We start from the raw sequence: 14619 nt of genomic DNA, 5'->3' as shown, positions 1-14619 counted from the left end.
CTAATCTTAGTCTCCTTTTCCTCTGTCCATTAGGTTCTGTCATGAGTTCTCCTCATGTCTTACTCCACACAAGATCTCTGGGTGATACTATCCATTGTCATGTCTTTAGTAACCAGTCTAATGACTCCCTCCTCTAAGTAGTAACAACAATCTTTTATTAAGTAGTGTGTCAACTGTTGTATTAAGTACTCTACATTATTATTTCCCTTTTACAGATGAAGAAAAAAACACAGTGAGGTGAATCAAACTTTTCCTTTTTCACTATAGTCATTATGTTTTGTATAATTCACTCCACTATGAAGACATTTAACAGGATAACATGGGAAACTGTTACAGGAAGAAGCAACACAATCCCACTTTTTATTAAAAAGAGGACTCAGTATTTCACACTTCTGTATTATTTGAATTAAAAAAAAAAATTTAATTGTGTTTAGGATCCTAGTGAACATGTTAGAAAAAAAGTAAAAAAACTTTGATTTGGCTAGATTTTTCTTTTCTTTTTCTTTTTTTCTTTTTTTTTATCCTCACCTGAGGACATTTTTCCATTTTTTGCACAGATAGAGTGGGAGGGAGAGAGAGGAAGAGAGACAGAGAGAGAAACATCGACGTGAAAGAGACACATCGAGTGGCTGCCACCCGCACGACCAACCAGGGCTGGGGACAAACTGCAACCGAGGTACATGCCCTTAGCGGGAACCGAACCCGGGACTCTCCGGACCGCAGGCTGATGCTCTAACCGCTGAGCCAAACCGGCCTATATTTTTCATTTATTTTTAAACAAATGCTAAAAGCTTATGTTCTACAATTGAATGTAATATCCCATCCATATAGATTTTCAAAGAGCCAAATTTAAAGATAAGGGTTTTCTTAAACTTTTAAAAGCATCAATCAATATTACATTTGCATATATACTTTAAGATTTATTTAGTCATATCAAATGAAATCCTGATTATCAGCACTAAATGCTACTTGCAGGTAAATATTCAATTTTTTTCAGTTACTGAAGCTGCTTTTCACATAGGAAACAAATGCATTACCCTAATTTGAAAAGGCAGCTATAAAAATTTTAAGGGGCTACTATAATACATTTTGACAAATGTATTTGTAGATGGGACTGAACAAACATTAAAGGGTAAATAGGCTCCTTCAGTCCCTTTCCCATAGTATGTCCTTCCCTATAAGACACTACCTTAAATCTATTAGACAGTCATTATATTTACTAATATAAATGAAATATCTTAATTACTAAAGTCATAAACTCATTTTTTTTTAATCCTCACCCGAGGACATTTTTCAATATTTTGTTCAGATAGAGTGGGGGGGGGGGGAGAACCATCAACGTGAAAGGGACACATCAAATGGTTGCCACCCACACGACCCAACCAGGGCTGGGGACAAACTGCAACCAAGGTACGTGCCCTTAGCGGGAACCGAACCCGGGTCTCTCCGGACCGCAGGTCAACACTCCGACCGCTGAGCCAAACCGGCCAGGGCCATAAACTCATTTTTAAAAAACAGATTCACGTTGGCCAGTTTGGCTCAGCAGTTAGAGCGTCGGCCCGCAGACCAGAGAGTTCTGGGTTTGGTTCCCACTGAGGGCATTTACCTCGGTTGCAGTTTGTCCCGGGCCCTGGCTGGGGTCATGTGGGTGGCAACCAGTCGATGTGTCTCTCTCACATCGATGTTTCTCTCTCTCTCTTCATTCCTCTCTATCTGAAGATAAATGCAAAAATGTCCTCGGGTGAGGATAAATAAATAAATAAATAAATAATAAAAGACAGATCCAAGCTCAAGGGCAATTTGATCAAAAAACACTTTTTCACAAATTTTTCATTTGTTAAATCCAAAATAATAGTTGCATTAAAGTAATAATTTTTTTTTAAATCCTCACCCGAAGACATTTTTGCATTTATCTTCAGATAGAGCGTGAGGGAGAGAGAGAGAAACATCGATGTGAGAGAGACGCATCGAGTGGTCGCCACCCACACGACCCCAACCAGGGCTGGGGACAAAGTGCAACCGAGGTACGTGCCCTTAGCAGGACCCAAATCTGGGACTCTCTGAATCACGGGTTAATGCTCTAGCAGCTGAGCCAAACCAGCCAGGGCTAAAGTAATAATTTTTTTAAAAATGTACTCTAATCAAACCAATTAGTTATTTAGGTTGGAAAAAAGACTATAATACACTGAAAAGGAATTGTCAGAAAAGTCTCCAATTCAGTGAATTGAATCTGTAATCAAACAGAGACCTGAAATATTGAACAGTAGTATTTTCTGATGGTTATATTAAATCACATACCTATTTATTGAGGACATTAAAGAAGTGTGATTTGGGAGGGAAAAGAGAATGAACAAATCCAAAAGAAGTACAAGTTACAACCTTAACCCTCTGGGAAGAGGACATAAGTACATAGAATAACATCAATAGGACCAGGTCTCTCTTATCTCACAGAATTCCAGAGAGACTAACTGAAAGAATACCTTCTGTTTAGTGAATAGGTTAAAATACAATAGACCAGGATTCTAGGTTTGTCAGTAGAATTTTATCTGCTGGAATTGTATATTTTTATTTTTAAAATTTTTTTATCTATTGATTTTGAGAGAGAGAGACATCAATTCTCTGTTCCACTGACCCATGTACTCACTGGCTGCCTCCTGCACATGCCTCAACCAGCTGAGCCACCCAGCCAGAGCTATCTGCTAGAGTTTTAATTTCACCTAGAAACTAGCTTTATCAGTGGAATAAAATCATAAAAATGATATATATTTTTTTAATATTCCCTCTTTATTGAATTGAGAGAGAGGAAGGGAGAGGGAGAGACAGAAATATCGATGAGCGAGAACCAGCTGCCCCCTGTCCGGCCCCGCCCACCACTAGGGATTGGTCCCACAACCTGGGCATGGTACCCTGACTAGGAATCAAACCAGTGACCCCTTCGTGCATGGGTCAACGCTCAACTAGTGAGCCACACTGGCCGGATGATATCGTATTTTTGAAATACCAATCAGGTAGAACTGTTCAGTGTAGATGAATGGTACAGAAAAGACTGGAATAATGGAGCCCAAAAAGTACTCTTATAGGCATGAGGTGATAGAGCCTAGGCTAACTAAGAAGTGGAAACATGAAGTAATACAGCTACAAAGTGTATTTTGAAAGAAAAACCAGTAAGACCTGGTGACACATTGGGCAGTGGGAATGGAGGGATGAGAGTCAAATTTCGAGTATAACAAATGCTGACCTGACCACCTAGCCTGATCAACAGTGGTGGGCACCAAAATCCTGATTCAGGTACCTCATATATGCAGCAGAGCCAGCTGGAAATCACATTCCAAAGCAGAACTCTGTGGACACAGACCACCTCCACACAGCCCAATGCTTACCTAATCAACAAGCCCAAAAGCACCAACGATTAATAACATCCAGACACTCCACCTTCCTAAAAATGGAACTGAGATGTCCTCTGACTGGACTTTAAAAGCCCTATCCCACTTCCCCTTCCTTCAAATCTCATCTCCCAGAGCCTAGACTCTCTGGCTTCCCTCTCTGACAGTAAAAAACTGTTTCCACACTTAGCATATATTCTTTGGTTTCATTTTTCTTGAACAGCTGGCTCATTGGAAATTGGCGTTACTACAGAGAGAGCTTACAGCTGAGGAAAAAAGGTCATTTTGGGATGCAAAAAAGAAGTGTTAAATGCTGAGTACATATGCTGAGAAAACTGGAGTAGTGAGATATTAAGAAGTTTGCCCCAAGTTATACACAGAGAAAATGTCAAAAACAGAATGTGAACATAGGATGGCTCCAAAGGTCCTAACCTTTTAATGCTTCTAATCATTATACTGGATTACCTCTCAACATAAGCAGAAGAGCATGAGGGCTGGGAGTAGGCCATTTGATCAAGAGATTACAGGTGATTTTTTAGAGCAATTCCTATAGAACCAGTAGGTAGGGAGAAAGTGGAAGTGGTGAGTTCCCATCATTGCCTGAGGAAGTCGAGCACTGAAAGATAGGAATGACATTAAATAATAATGTGAAAAATAAACAGGGTGACTTTGTTTATATTTTTTTAAGTTAGGGAATACCCATCCACTTGAAATACAAGAAAAATAGAAGTTCTTAGTCCGGCCAGTGTGGCTCAGTGGATTGAGCCTTGTCCTCTGGACTGAGGTACTGGTTCAATTCCTGGTCAGGGCACATGCTCAGGTTGTGGGCTTGATCGCTGTTAGGAGGCATGGAGGAGGCAGCAAATCGATGTTTCTCTCTCACACTGATGTTTCCACCTCTCTCTCCCTTCCTCTCTCTCTAAAAAAAATCAATGAAAACATATTTTAAGCCCTGGCCGGTTTGGCTCAGCGGTTAGAGCGTCGGCCTGCGGTCCAGAGAGACCTAGGTTTGGTTCCCGCTAAGGTCATGTACTTCAGTTGCAGTTTGTCCCCGGCCCTGGTTGGGTCGTGCCGGTGGCAGCCACTCGATGTGTTCCTTTCATGTCGATGTTTCCCTCTCTCTCTCTCTCTCTTCCTCCAGCTCTATCTGAACAAAAAATGAAAAAATGTCCTCAGGTGAGGATAAAAAAAACAAACATTTTTTTAAAAAAAGAATAGAAAAAAGTTCTTAGAAAACTAAGGATAACCAGAGGAGGGAAATGATTATGTGGACACAATTTTAGGGAAAACAGGAAAGAAGGGGTTAGCGTTAGAGAGAAACAAGTAACACCTTTTCTACTGAGACCAGAAAGATCAGATAAAAAATAATGGGCTGAAGTAGAGATGAGGTTTTATAAACGTACTCATGCTAGAAAGTCTCAATCTTATCCATAAAATAGGATACAGGCAGGGTTAGTTATTTACTGTGAAGTGAAGAAAAGAGCAAATTTAGAAGTATCTTAAGCTAAAATTTCCTTAAATTCAAAGTGTGATTTCATAAGATAAATTAATCATGTACTTTTATAAAATTTATGTTAGAAATTCTTTATATTGAGTAAATATATAAAAATGGACACTTGGCCCTGGCCGGTTTGGCTCAGCGGTTGGAGCGTCGGCCTGCGGTCCAGAGAGACCCGGGTTTGGTTCCGGCTAAGGGCACGTACCTCGGTTGCAGTTTGTCCCCGGCCCTGGTTGGTCGTGCGGGTGGCAGCCACTCGATGTGTTCCTTTCACATCGATGTTTCTCTCTCTCTCTCCCTCCCACTCTACCTGAACAAAAAATGGAAAAATGTCCTCGGGTGAGGATAAAAAAAAAAAAAAAATGGACACTTGAATTCCCTTCAAAGAATAATGAGTATCTAAGTGCTATGGAAATCAACCAGTTAAAGATGCCAAATAAAGATATCAAGAGTTGGGTGAGGCAAACTGTGGAAGGTTTTCCAGATGATTGGTTGATAAAGAGGAAGGTATTTTAAGCAGAAGAGATGGCATATATAATGGTAAGAAGATGAAAACACACCAAATTAGCTTGACCTAAGGAGGATAAACACCTAATAATGAGAACCAGGTAAAGAAACATGTGGGATGCCTTGTGAGGTTCTGCAGTCAGACAGCCTGGGTTCAAATCCTGACTCTGTCTTTTGCCAACGGTGTGACCCTGTGCAAGTTACTTAACCTTTCTAGTCTTCAATATGTAAAATTAGGGTGATAATACCATCTTTTCACAGAGTTACGCTCTCAATGAAGTTTTCTGGTAGATGGAGTGTTAATAACATACATTTACTGTTCATGGGAATCATTACATATTCTTCAGCTAGGGGGTGTGATGAAATGAAAAGAGTAAGGAAAATTATTTTAATAGTTCTATAGGGGTAATAACTAACATCTAAAGATTTGGCTTATTCTGAATAATTCTGTTGCTTAAACCTCATTACCACCCTAGAAAATAGTTAACTGGTTTTTTAAAAATATTTTTCTTTATTGATTTTAGAGAGGAAGGCGGAGGGAGAGATAGAAACATCAATGAGAGAGAACATCAACTGGCCACCTCCTGCATGTCCCCCGTTGGGGATCAGGCCCACAACCTGGGCACGTGCCCTGACCAGAAATCGAACTGGCAACCTCTTGGTGCATGGGCTGACACCCAACCAGTGAGCCACACCAACCAGGAGAAAATTGTTAATTTTCTTTATTGATTTTAGAGAGAGAGGAAAGGAGAGGGAGAGAGAGAAACATCGATAAGAGAGAACACTGACTGGATACCTCCTGCATGCCCCCCAATGGGGATCCAGCCCACAACCTGAGCATATACCCTGACCAGGAATTGAACCAGTGACCTCTTGGTGCATGGAATATCATGCTCAACTTGACAAGTCAAGAAGCTCTCAAGTTCTGTTTACTCTGAACAGCTGCCATTTTTGATTTCCCAAGTAAGGGGTTCCCTATATTAGTGAAAATAATCAAGGACTGACTGCAGAGACAATTATTTGTCATCTTCCAGCAGACAAATAAATCAAGGTCAGCACCAGGGCCCCATTTTTCCCACAGAGACCCAAAGCTATGCAGAATGACTGTGGTGACTTAAAGCTGTTTGCAGTAGGGAGGTCAGAGAAGAAATATTAACCCCTGTTGAGGTTTAACTCTTCTGTACCTTCCACTGGGATATGTGCTCCCATTTGGACTACTTAGTCCCTCTAACTTTTGTCACTTCTACCTGTACTACTATATTTTCAAGTGCTAATGATCTGTTTCAATTTGATTGCCCGTATTTATTCAACTGGATTTTACCTACGTTAGATACTACATGAGTATGAGGAAAAAGCATACCTACCTACATCAACATTGGCAAACTTCAATATCAGTCAAAATAGAAACAAAAACCACCTTTTAAAATAGTGTTTCCCAAAGCAGATTCTATGGAACAAAAGTTTCTTAGGCAATTTAATTGATTGTATGACTAAAAGCAGTGACTGACAAACAGATTTGATAAATGCTGAACTAAACAAAATTGACTACCGGGTTTTTCTTCTTTTAAGGAGAGAAACTCCTGAAGCTCATGTATTTTCCCACAAAACTTATCCTCCTCCCGCTATTTTCCTTAGCACACCTAACAGTTTTATGTTCCACAGCACACTCTTTGGTAAGCTTTGCTTTAAAAGAAGAAATCTTTTTTCCAATCAAAGGCCAGGTAAAAACATGATTGCTAACTCTTGATTCAGAAATAACAACCACAATAATAACAATAGCAAATAATATTTGTTAAACACTTATTATGTGCCAAGTATCATTATACAGTACTTTAACTTCATTATTTAATTATCATTACCACCCTTTTATTATCTCTAATTTAAAATGATTAAATTGATGAGCAGAGAGGTATTCAATGACTTATTCTACGTCACAAAGCTAGTTGATGACAGAGTCTGGATAATATCCAGACAATTTGAGCCCAAAGCTTGAAGTATTCTGTGCTAAGTATCATCCAAAAAGCAGACACTTAGCTGTCTGAAGAGGACTCTTCTCTCCTTAGCAATAACAAGAATATTTAATACCCTTGTTTTTTCAGAGATATACACAAAGAATCAATGACTGAGGTCTTTAGTTGGAATTAATCCACTTTCACTCCTCTAAAATTCAGATGAAATAACTACAGTCCAGGACTTCAGGAGAAGAAAAGAAAACCCAATACAAATATAAAAAACTGAAAAGAACGAGAAGGCCTGGGTATTTTTACTTAGGAATTTTCTAATTAATAAGATGAATGCCCAAATTTTAAAGTCACAGTAAGAAAAGACTATTCTTGCCATGGTTGCTTTGGCTCAGCGGTTAGAGTGTTGGCCCGCAGACCAGAGAGTCCTGGGTTCAATTCTGACCAAGGGCACGTACCTCTGTTGAGGTTTGTCCCCGGCACCAGCTGGGGTCTTATGGGTGGCAACCAATTGATGTGTCTCTCTTACATCGATGTTTCTCTCCCTCCCTCCCTCTCACTCTATCTGAAGATAAATGTAAAAATATCCTCAGGTAAGGATAAAAATAAAGAAAAGACTATTCTTACTTATTAACTATAAAAGGTCCTGGATTCTATTCTATAGTTGGAAAATTTCTGCCACCTGTGAGAATATTTTCAGAGGAACTCGCTGGTTTAACAAGAGTCAAATTCTTGATTAGAGATTATGTTACTGTGTTTTAAAACTTAACAGTTTTGCCCTGGCTAGTTTGGCTCAGCGGTTAGAGCGTAAGCCTTTTTCGGGCGATGAGTTGCAGAATGATTCCAGTCAAGAGCATGTACCTCGGTTGTGGTTTGTCCCCGGCCCTGGTTGGGGTCGTGTGGAAGGCAACCTATCAATGTGTCCCTCTCACGTCAATGTTTCTCTCTCTCCCCCTCCCTCCCACTCTATCTGAAGATAAATAGAAAAATATCCTCGTGTGAGGATTAAAAAACAACTTATACAGATTTTCCAAACTTTTGGTTTTCCCTCTACACAGGAATGCAACAAACACTCAAGCAAAATGTTATCTGGCCTCCCATAAATAATAAACATGAAAAAATCCTTTAAAGGGAGAGTAATTCTTTTAAAAATATGCAAGTGACCAAACAAAGCTCTATCCAAAAGGCCTATGAGATCAAGACATAAAACTGCTGTAATAATAACAACAACAATAATAGCTAATACTTTGAGGGATCTTATTATGTATTAGACCAGTGACTTTCAACTGGAGTGCCGCAAAAATTTTTAAAACATGCAATACCTGACTCTTTAGTCAGGAGCACTGACCTCTTTTCTGACTGTCAAATTAAAAAATGACAACACAACAATAGCTATTCAGTATGAATAAATCAAAATTAGACCTTTTTTTGGTCAGATCAGCAAAAAATATAACATTTTTGGTGTGCCGCAGAATTTTAGTAATTAGTTCATGTATGCCATGAGATGAAAAGGGTTGAAAATCACTAGCTGTTTACATCTAACTCATTTCATTTTCACAACATACCTTTGAGGGAGGCACTATTACTAACAACTCTAGAGATGAAGATACTGAAGCATGGAGAGTTGAACTAATTTGCCCAAGGAGAAAGCAGAGCTAGCATTCCAACCCAGACAGTCTGCCTCCAGGTCCAGAAATCATGCTCTAAACAATACTTCTCCCTCCTCAACTTTGTTATGTTATATCATAGATCAAAATGAACTTTCTAAGTGCTAACAATAAACAAAACACACATGGGCCATTTTCCAAAATAAGCCATAAAAACAAACACTGAAAAATCACACAAAGTGTGTTCTGCAACTACAATGAAATGAAATTAGAAATCCCCAAACAGTTGAAAATTAAACAACATGCTTCTATATAATCCTTGGGTCAAAATAAAAGATCATATGAGATATTAGAAAATATCTTGAACTGAATAAAGATAAAAATACAACATACTAAAATATGTAAAATGCAGCCAAAGCAGTGTTGAGAGGGAAATATACAGCATTAAAGATTATACTGGAGCCCTGGCTGGTGTTCTCAGTGGTTAGTGTCTGCCTGGCACATACCTTGGTTGCAGGTTCAATCTCTGGCCCTGGTTGGGGCAGATGCATAAGGTAACCAGCTGATGTTTCTCTCTCACATCGATCTTTCTCTCCCTCCCTCTTTCCCTCCCTCACTCTTTAAAAATAAATGGAAAAATATTCTCTGGTGAGGAATAACAACAACAATAAAAGCAATGGAGTTTTACTGTTTTAAGCTGACAATATAACCTCCAGTCTCTGGCTTACTTACACAGTTGCTATTTCAATTTGAAATAGTTGTCTTAGAATTCTAAAGCCTGAACATGTTTTATCCTATAAAAGCTCTGGAAAGTAAAATATGAGCCAGGGGTGTTTGGCTTATTTAGTGTATGTCACTTAAGACAGAAAGATAAACAAGTCTTTAAATTAGTTTTTTAAAAACTTGCAACAAATTAGGTTAAATGTCTTAAGAATACAATAAAGTTTTCAAGAAAAAGAATCATTTTTTTAAAATTTAAAAATGACTAGGAGAAAGCTGGCAAAATGAAATGGAAGTAGTCAAGTTTTGAGCGTTTGGTTGAGCCACTCAAAAGTTTCTAAATCAGTTTTACAGAAGCTCTTGGAAGAGATTCCGTATTTTTGTTTGTCAGAGAGAGGGCAGGAATAGAAAACCCAAGAGAGTTCATGAGGGTGGAAGTATGGAAGATTCTTTTAGGCCCTTTCTGGGTATTTTTGTTAATCCTCCCCCCAGGATATTTTTCCATAGATTTTTTTTTTTAGATAGAGTGGAAAGAAGGGAGGAAGAAACATTCAAGTGAGACGCACACATTGACTGGTTGCCTCCCACACAACCCCACCAGGGCCTGGGATAAAACCTGCAACTTAGGTTTGTGCGTGCCCTTGGGAGAATTGAACCAGGGGCCGTTTGGTCCTCGGGCTGATGCTCTAACTGTTGAATAAAAGTGGCCATGGCTCTTCTGGGTATTTATATTGTGACAGCAAACTCTGGTTAATCTTGTGCAGTAATTAAGTAGTGTGTTTATAACTTAAATCTCAATGGACTTTTCTAAGATTTCCCCTCAGGCTCAGGAAGAAGTAAAATAGGATTTTGGCTTATAAATGAAGTTTTATGTTAGTGAATCTGTACCAATAGCCTCAAGCTTCTCTATGAATCAAACATAAAGAAAAAGAAGATTCAAATAAACAAAATAAACCAAAAGAAAAGATGTAACAATAATTTCAACACTAATTAGAAATAAAACAAAAAAAGGAAGGAAAAAGAAAAATACTAATTTAGTCTCTCTAGGGAGACTCGAAATACAGATAGGTTTATTTTTAAGGTATCCATTTGAACTGGCATTTAGTCTAATAAAAAATTAGTGCCAATATTCATAATGTTCCATAGCAGAGCACTGGTCTTCTTGTCCTCCTATTCTCACGTAACATAACCACTTTGAGTATGTATCCTTGCTTTTAGCCACAGTGAATATAAACTGTGTTTGTCTTAACTGCTGAGATAAGCGGGGATAATCTCTGGTTTGGGTAGAGAGTGATTTTATAAGCAGTGAATGTTTGGGGACAGAAAAGGAAAAATAAGGCATTATGCAAACAAGACTAGAGTGGGACAAGAAGGTGGTCCATGAGTACAAGAATGAATGAATTTTGACCTAGACTATTTACCAACTCCTAATGAACTAAGCTGCCAGAATCTATTAAAGGGAAAGAAGATTCACTAGCACTGACTTAACAGAGCATCTCAAAGCTGCTCTAGTTGGCACTGTAAGCAAAATTGCACTTGTTGTATCTATCTGATCTCATTGTTTCCAATAACCATTTTCTAATAATCTAGGATCAGAATATAAATCTCAAGGAAAGTCTGAGAAAACAAGCCAAACCGCAGCCACTGGAGTCTAAAGCTCTGGAGTGAGCTGAAGAGTACAGGGATGCATATGGGTCTAGAATCATACTCACGGAACTAAGAACTCAAATTAAATCCCTCCACACAGAAAAAGGGGGCCCAAAGATGGGTGGGTGGGACATGAACACTGCTGTTTTTGACTAGTCTGAATGACTGAGTTCACCCTAAAGTGAGCTAGCTTAACAAGTATTATTTAAGAGCTGATATACTACTTTAATCATCTGCATTTTTTACAAGGACTTATGGAATTAATCTATATATTTACAATTAAAAGAAGCCAAAATTATACTTTATTATCAAAAGTGACACTTTAACCCAGTAGGTTACAAAGGGAAAAGCCTAGGTTTCTCACAGGTGCTTTAAATTACTGCTCTTTTAGTGTATAAGAAAACAGTAAAGAAAGTAAGCAAACGTAAAGGACAAAAATTCTTTAAAAACTGTGTATAAACTGCTCTTTATCACCTCTATGTGCGGTATGAAAAAAATTTTTGACTCTTTGACAATGGACTAATAATGGTTTATTGTTTTAAATCCTCACCTGAGGATATGTCTATTGACTTTAGAAAGAAAGGAGAGAAACATTGATATGAGATAAACATCAATTGGTTGCCTCCCAAATGTGCCCCAACTGTGAATCAAACCCAAAACCTAGATGTGTACCCTGACCAGGAATGAAACCCGCAATATTTTTGGTTTACGGAACAAGGCTCCAACTAAATGAGCCACCTTCCAGGGCTGGACTAACAGTTTCTTAAAGAAACTTTCCCCCTTTCAACTTGAGTAACTGTATTCGTTTTCTGTTGGTACTGTAGCAAATTACCACAAACTTAGTGACCTAAAACAACACAAATCTACTCTCTTATCATTCTGGAGGTCACAAATCTGCAATGAGTCTTATGGGACTAAAAATCAAGGTGTTGGCAGGGCTGGTTCCTTCTAAAGGTCTGAGGGAAAAATTAGCTTTCCTTGCCTTTTTCAACTTCTTGAAGCATGCCTGTCTGTACTCTGGCTCATATTCCCTTTATCACTTCACTCCAACCTCTTGCTTCCATCATCAAATCTCCTACTACTCACTCTGATCTCTTTATAAGGATCTTTGTGATTATATTGGACCCACCTTAATTTTCCAATTTCTCCATCTCAAGATCCTTAATCATATCACCAAAGTCTCTTTTACTATTCACTTGGTAACAGAAATTAGGACGTGGACATCTCTCAAGGGCCCTTATTCAGCCTACCATACATCTGTATAGAAATTTTTAATTCTACTGCCTGGCTAGTATGGCTCAGTGGTTGAGTGCTGACCTGTGCATTGAGAGGTCACTGGTTCGATTCCCGGTCAGGGCACGTGCCCGGGTTGCAGGCTCGATCCCTGGTAGGGGGCGTGCAGGAGGCAGCCAATCAATGTTTCTTTCTCATTGATGTTTCCATCTATCGCTCCCTCTCTCTCTAAAAATCAATTTTAAAAAATTTGTAAAGAAAATTTTAGTTCTATAAAGTACATTTACCTATAATATCTCATTTGATCCTTATGAGTATCATCATTCCTATTTTATGAATAAAAAGCAGGTCTAGAAAATTCAATTCCTCAGCCAAAGTACTAGGACTCAAAACCAAAGCATATCGCACTAGGACCATATACCATTACCACATGCTGCCTTCTCCACTGCGCTGTTCATAATTCCCTGGCCATTCTCCTCTTTTCTTGAACTTTTTACCTTATCTAAAGCCCAAAATAAAATTTACCAAAAATAATTTAGCCAAAACCAGAGGTTCCTAAACTTTTTAAGGTCATGACTTCCTTAGAATCTTGGTCATTTTTTCTTTTTTTTTTTTAATTGCATGTCCTAGGCCAAAAGAAATTCCTAACAGTTCTCTTGGTGAATGAGTCGGTGCTCAACCACTGAACCACAGCAGCTGGGCCCTAACAGTTCTCTTAGGTCCACACTTAAGTTTTTATATCCTAACAACTTAATTTAGCACCTTCTGAGTATTTCACAACTTCTCAACTTCTGAGTCTTAGAATCAAATTGGACACTGCCACCTTTATTTCCTGTTTCACAAAGATTTTCACACAGTGATTGCCTTATTCATGACAATGGCCAAATCCCAGCTTTGCATAAATATATCAAGAGGAATGTGATTTAATGCTGAATTGTGAACTATGTTAAGCTAGCAGTTCATGTGATGTCTGACAGATGTCACTGTATTTCTCTGGAAAATTACAAATATCTTGTGATGCCCAGGTGACCCCACGCTCTTCGGTATGCAAAGTGTACAGCTATATCTCCAGATAATGAGCTAAGACAAACAATACAGGAAACTCCCACTTTGTTTTTTTGTTTTTTGTTTTTTTTTATCCTCACCCGAGGATATTTTTCCATCTTTTGTACAGATAGAGTGGGAGGGAGAGAGAGGAAGAGCGAGAGCGAGAGCGAAACATCGACGTGAAGGGACACATCGAGTGGCTGCCACCTGCACGACCAACCAGGGCTGGGGACAAACTGCAACCGAGGTACATGCCCTTAGCGGGAACCGAACCCGGGTCTCTCTGTACCGCAGGCCGACGCTCTAACCACTGAGCCAAACTGGCCAGGGCAGAAACTCCCACTTTGTTATCACACATATTTTTCATTCCAATTTGACTTTTTCTATTAATGATACATTCTTGATCACCACAGTACCTGCTCATCCAGTTTTCTTCTGAGAAAGGCAGGCAAAAGAAGGAAAATGTGTGTATATAGAAAATATTTTTACTTCTTACTCTCCAGAAATATATCTAAAGGCAAAGAACTCCTGTGTTAGACAAATAAAATATACTGACATTTTTATCTGTCCAAAGGTATTAATTTATTCATTCAAATGTCACAAGAAGCCCAGCCCGTGTGGCTCAGTGGATTGAACATAGTCCATGGACTGAGAGGTACCAGTTCTATTCCTGATCAGGACACATGCCCAGGTTGTGGGCTTGATCCCCAGTAGGGGGCGTGTAGGAGGCAGTCAATCAATGTTTCTCTCCCGTTCTCTCTAAAAAAATAAAAACATTTTAAAAAAAATGTCACACACAAAAAAAAACCTGAAAACAAGTATCAAGTAACATTTTTACTAACATTAAAAATATATACAATAGGCCCTGGTCCATTTGGCTCAGCGGTTGGAGCGTAGGCCTGCGAACCAGAGAGTCCTGGGTTCGGTTCCCGCTAGGGGTCCGTACCAAAAAAATAAATAAATAAATACACAGACACACACAAGTAGCAAAGTAAAAAAAAACTGTAATACAAATT

At 38.8% G+C, this 14619-nt stretch overlaps 1 protein-coding gene across 2 annotated transcripts in view; it reads right to left on the bottom strand.

Moving 5' to 3' along the window:
• SPPL3 (signal peptide peptidase like 3) overlaps positions 1 to 14619 on the bottom strand; it is a 100281-nt gene that overhangs the window by 51265 nt on the left and 34397 nt on the right. The window contains exon 1 of one of the 2 annotated variants that reach the window (XM_036276450.1): positions 3849 to 3946. The exons of the other annotated variant lie outside the window; for it this stretch is intronic. Coding sequence (XP_036132343.1) covers positions 3849 to 3892 — 44 coding nt within the window. The 5' untranslated portion in view covers positions 3893 to 3946. Of the gene's footprint in view, positions 1 to 3848; positions 3947 to 14619 lie in introns of those variants that run through there. 2 annotated transcript variants of the gene reach the window in all.

Source organism: Molossus molossus, unplaced genomic scaffold, assembly GCF_014108415.1.
Source record: "Molossus molossus isolate mMolMol1 unplaced genomic scaffold, mMolMol1.p scaffold_m16_p_22, whole genome shotgun sequence".
Lineage (NCBI taxonomy): Eukaryota > Metazoa > Chordata > Mammalia > Chiroptera > Molossidae > Molossus > Molossus molossus.
Note: the sequence above shows the minus strand (reverse complement) of the source record. Positions and strands in the feature narration are given on the sequence as shown.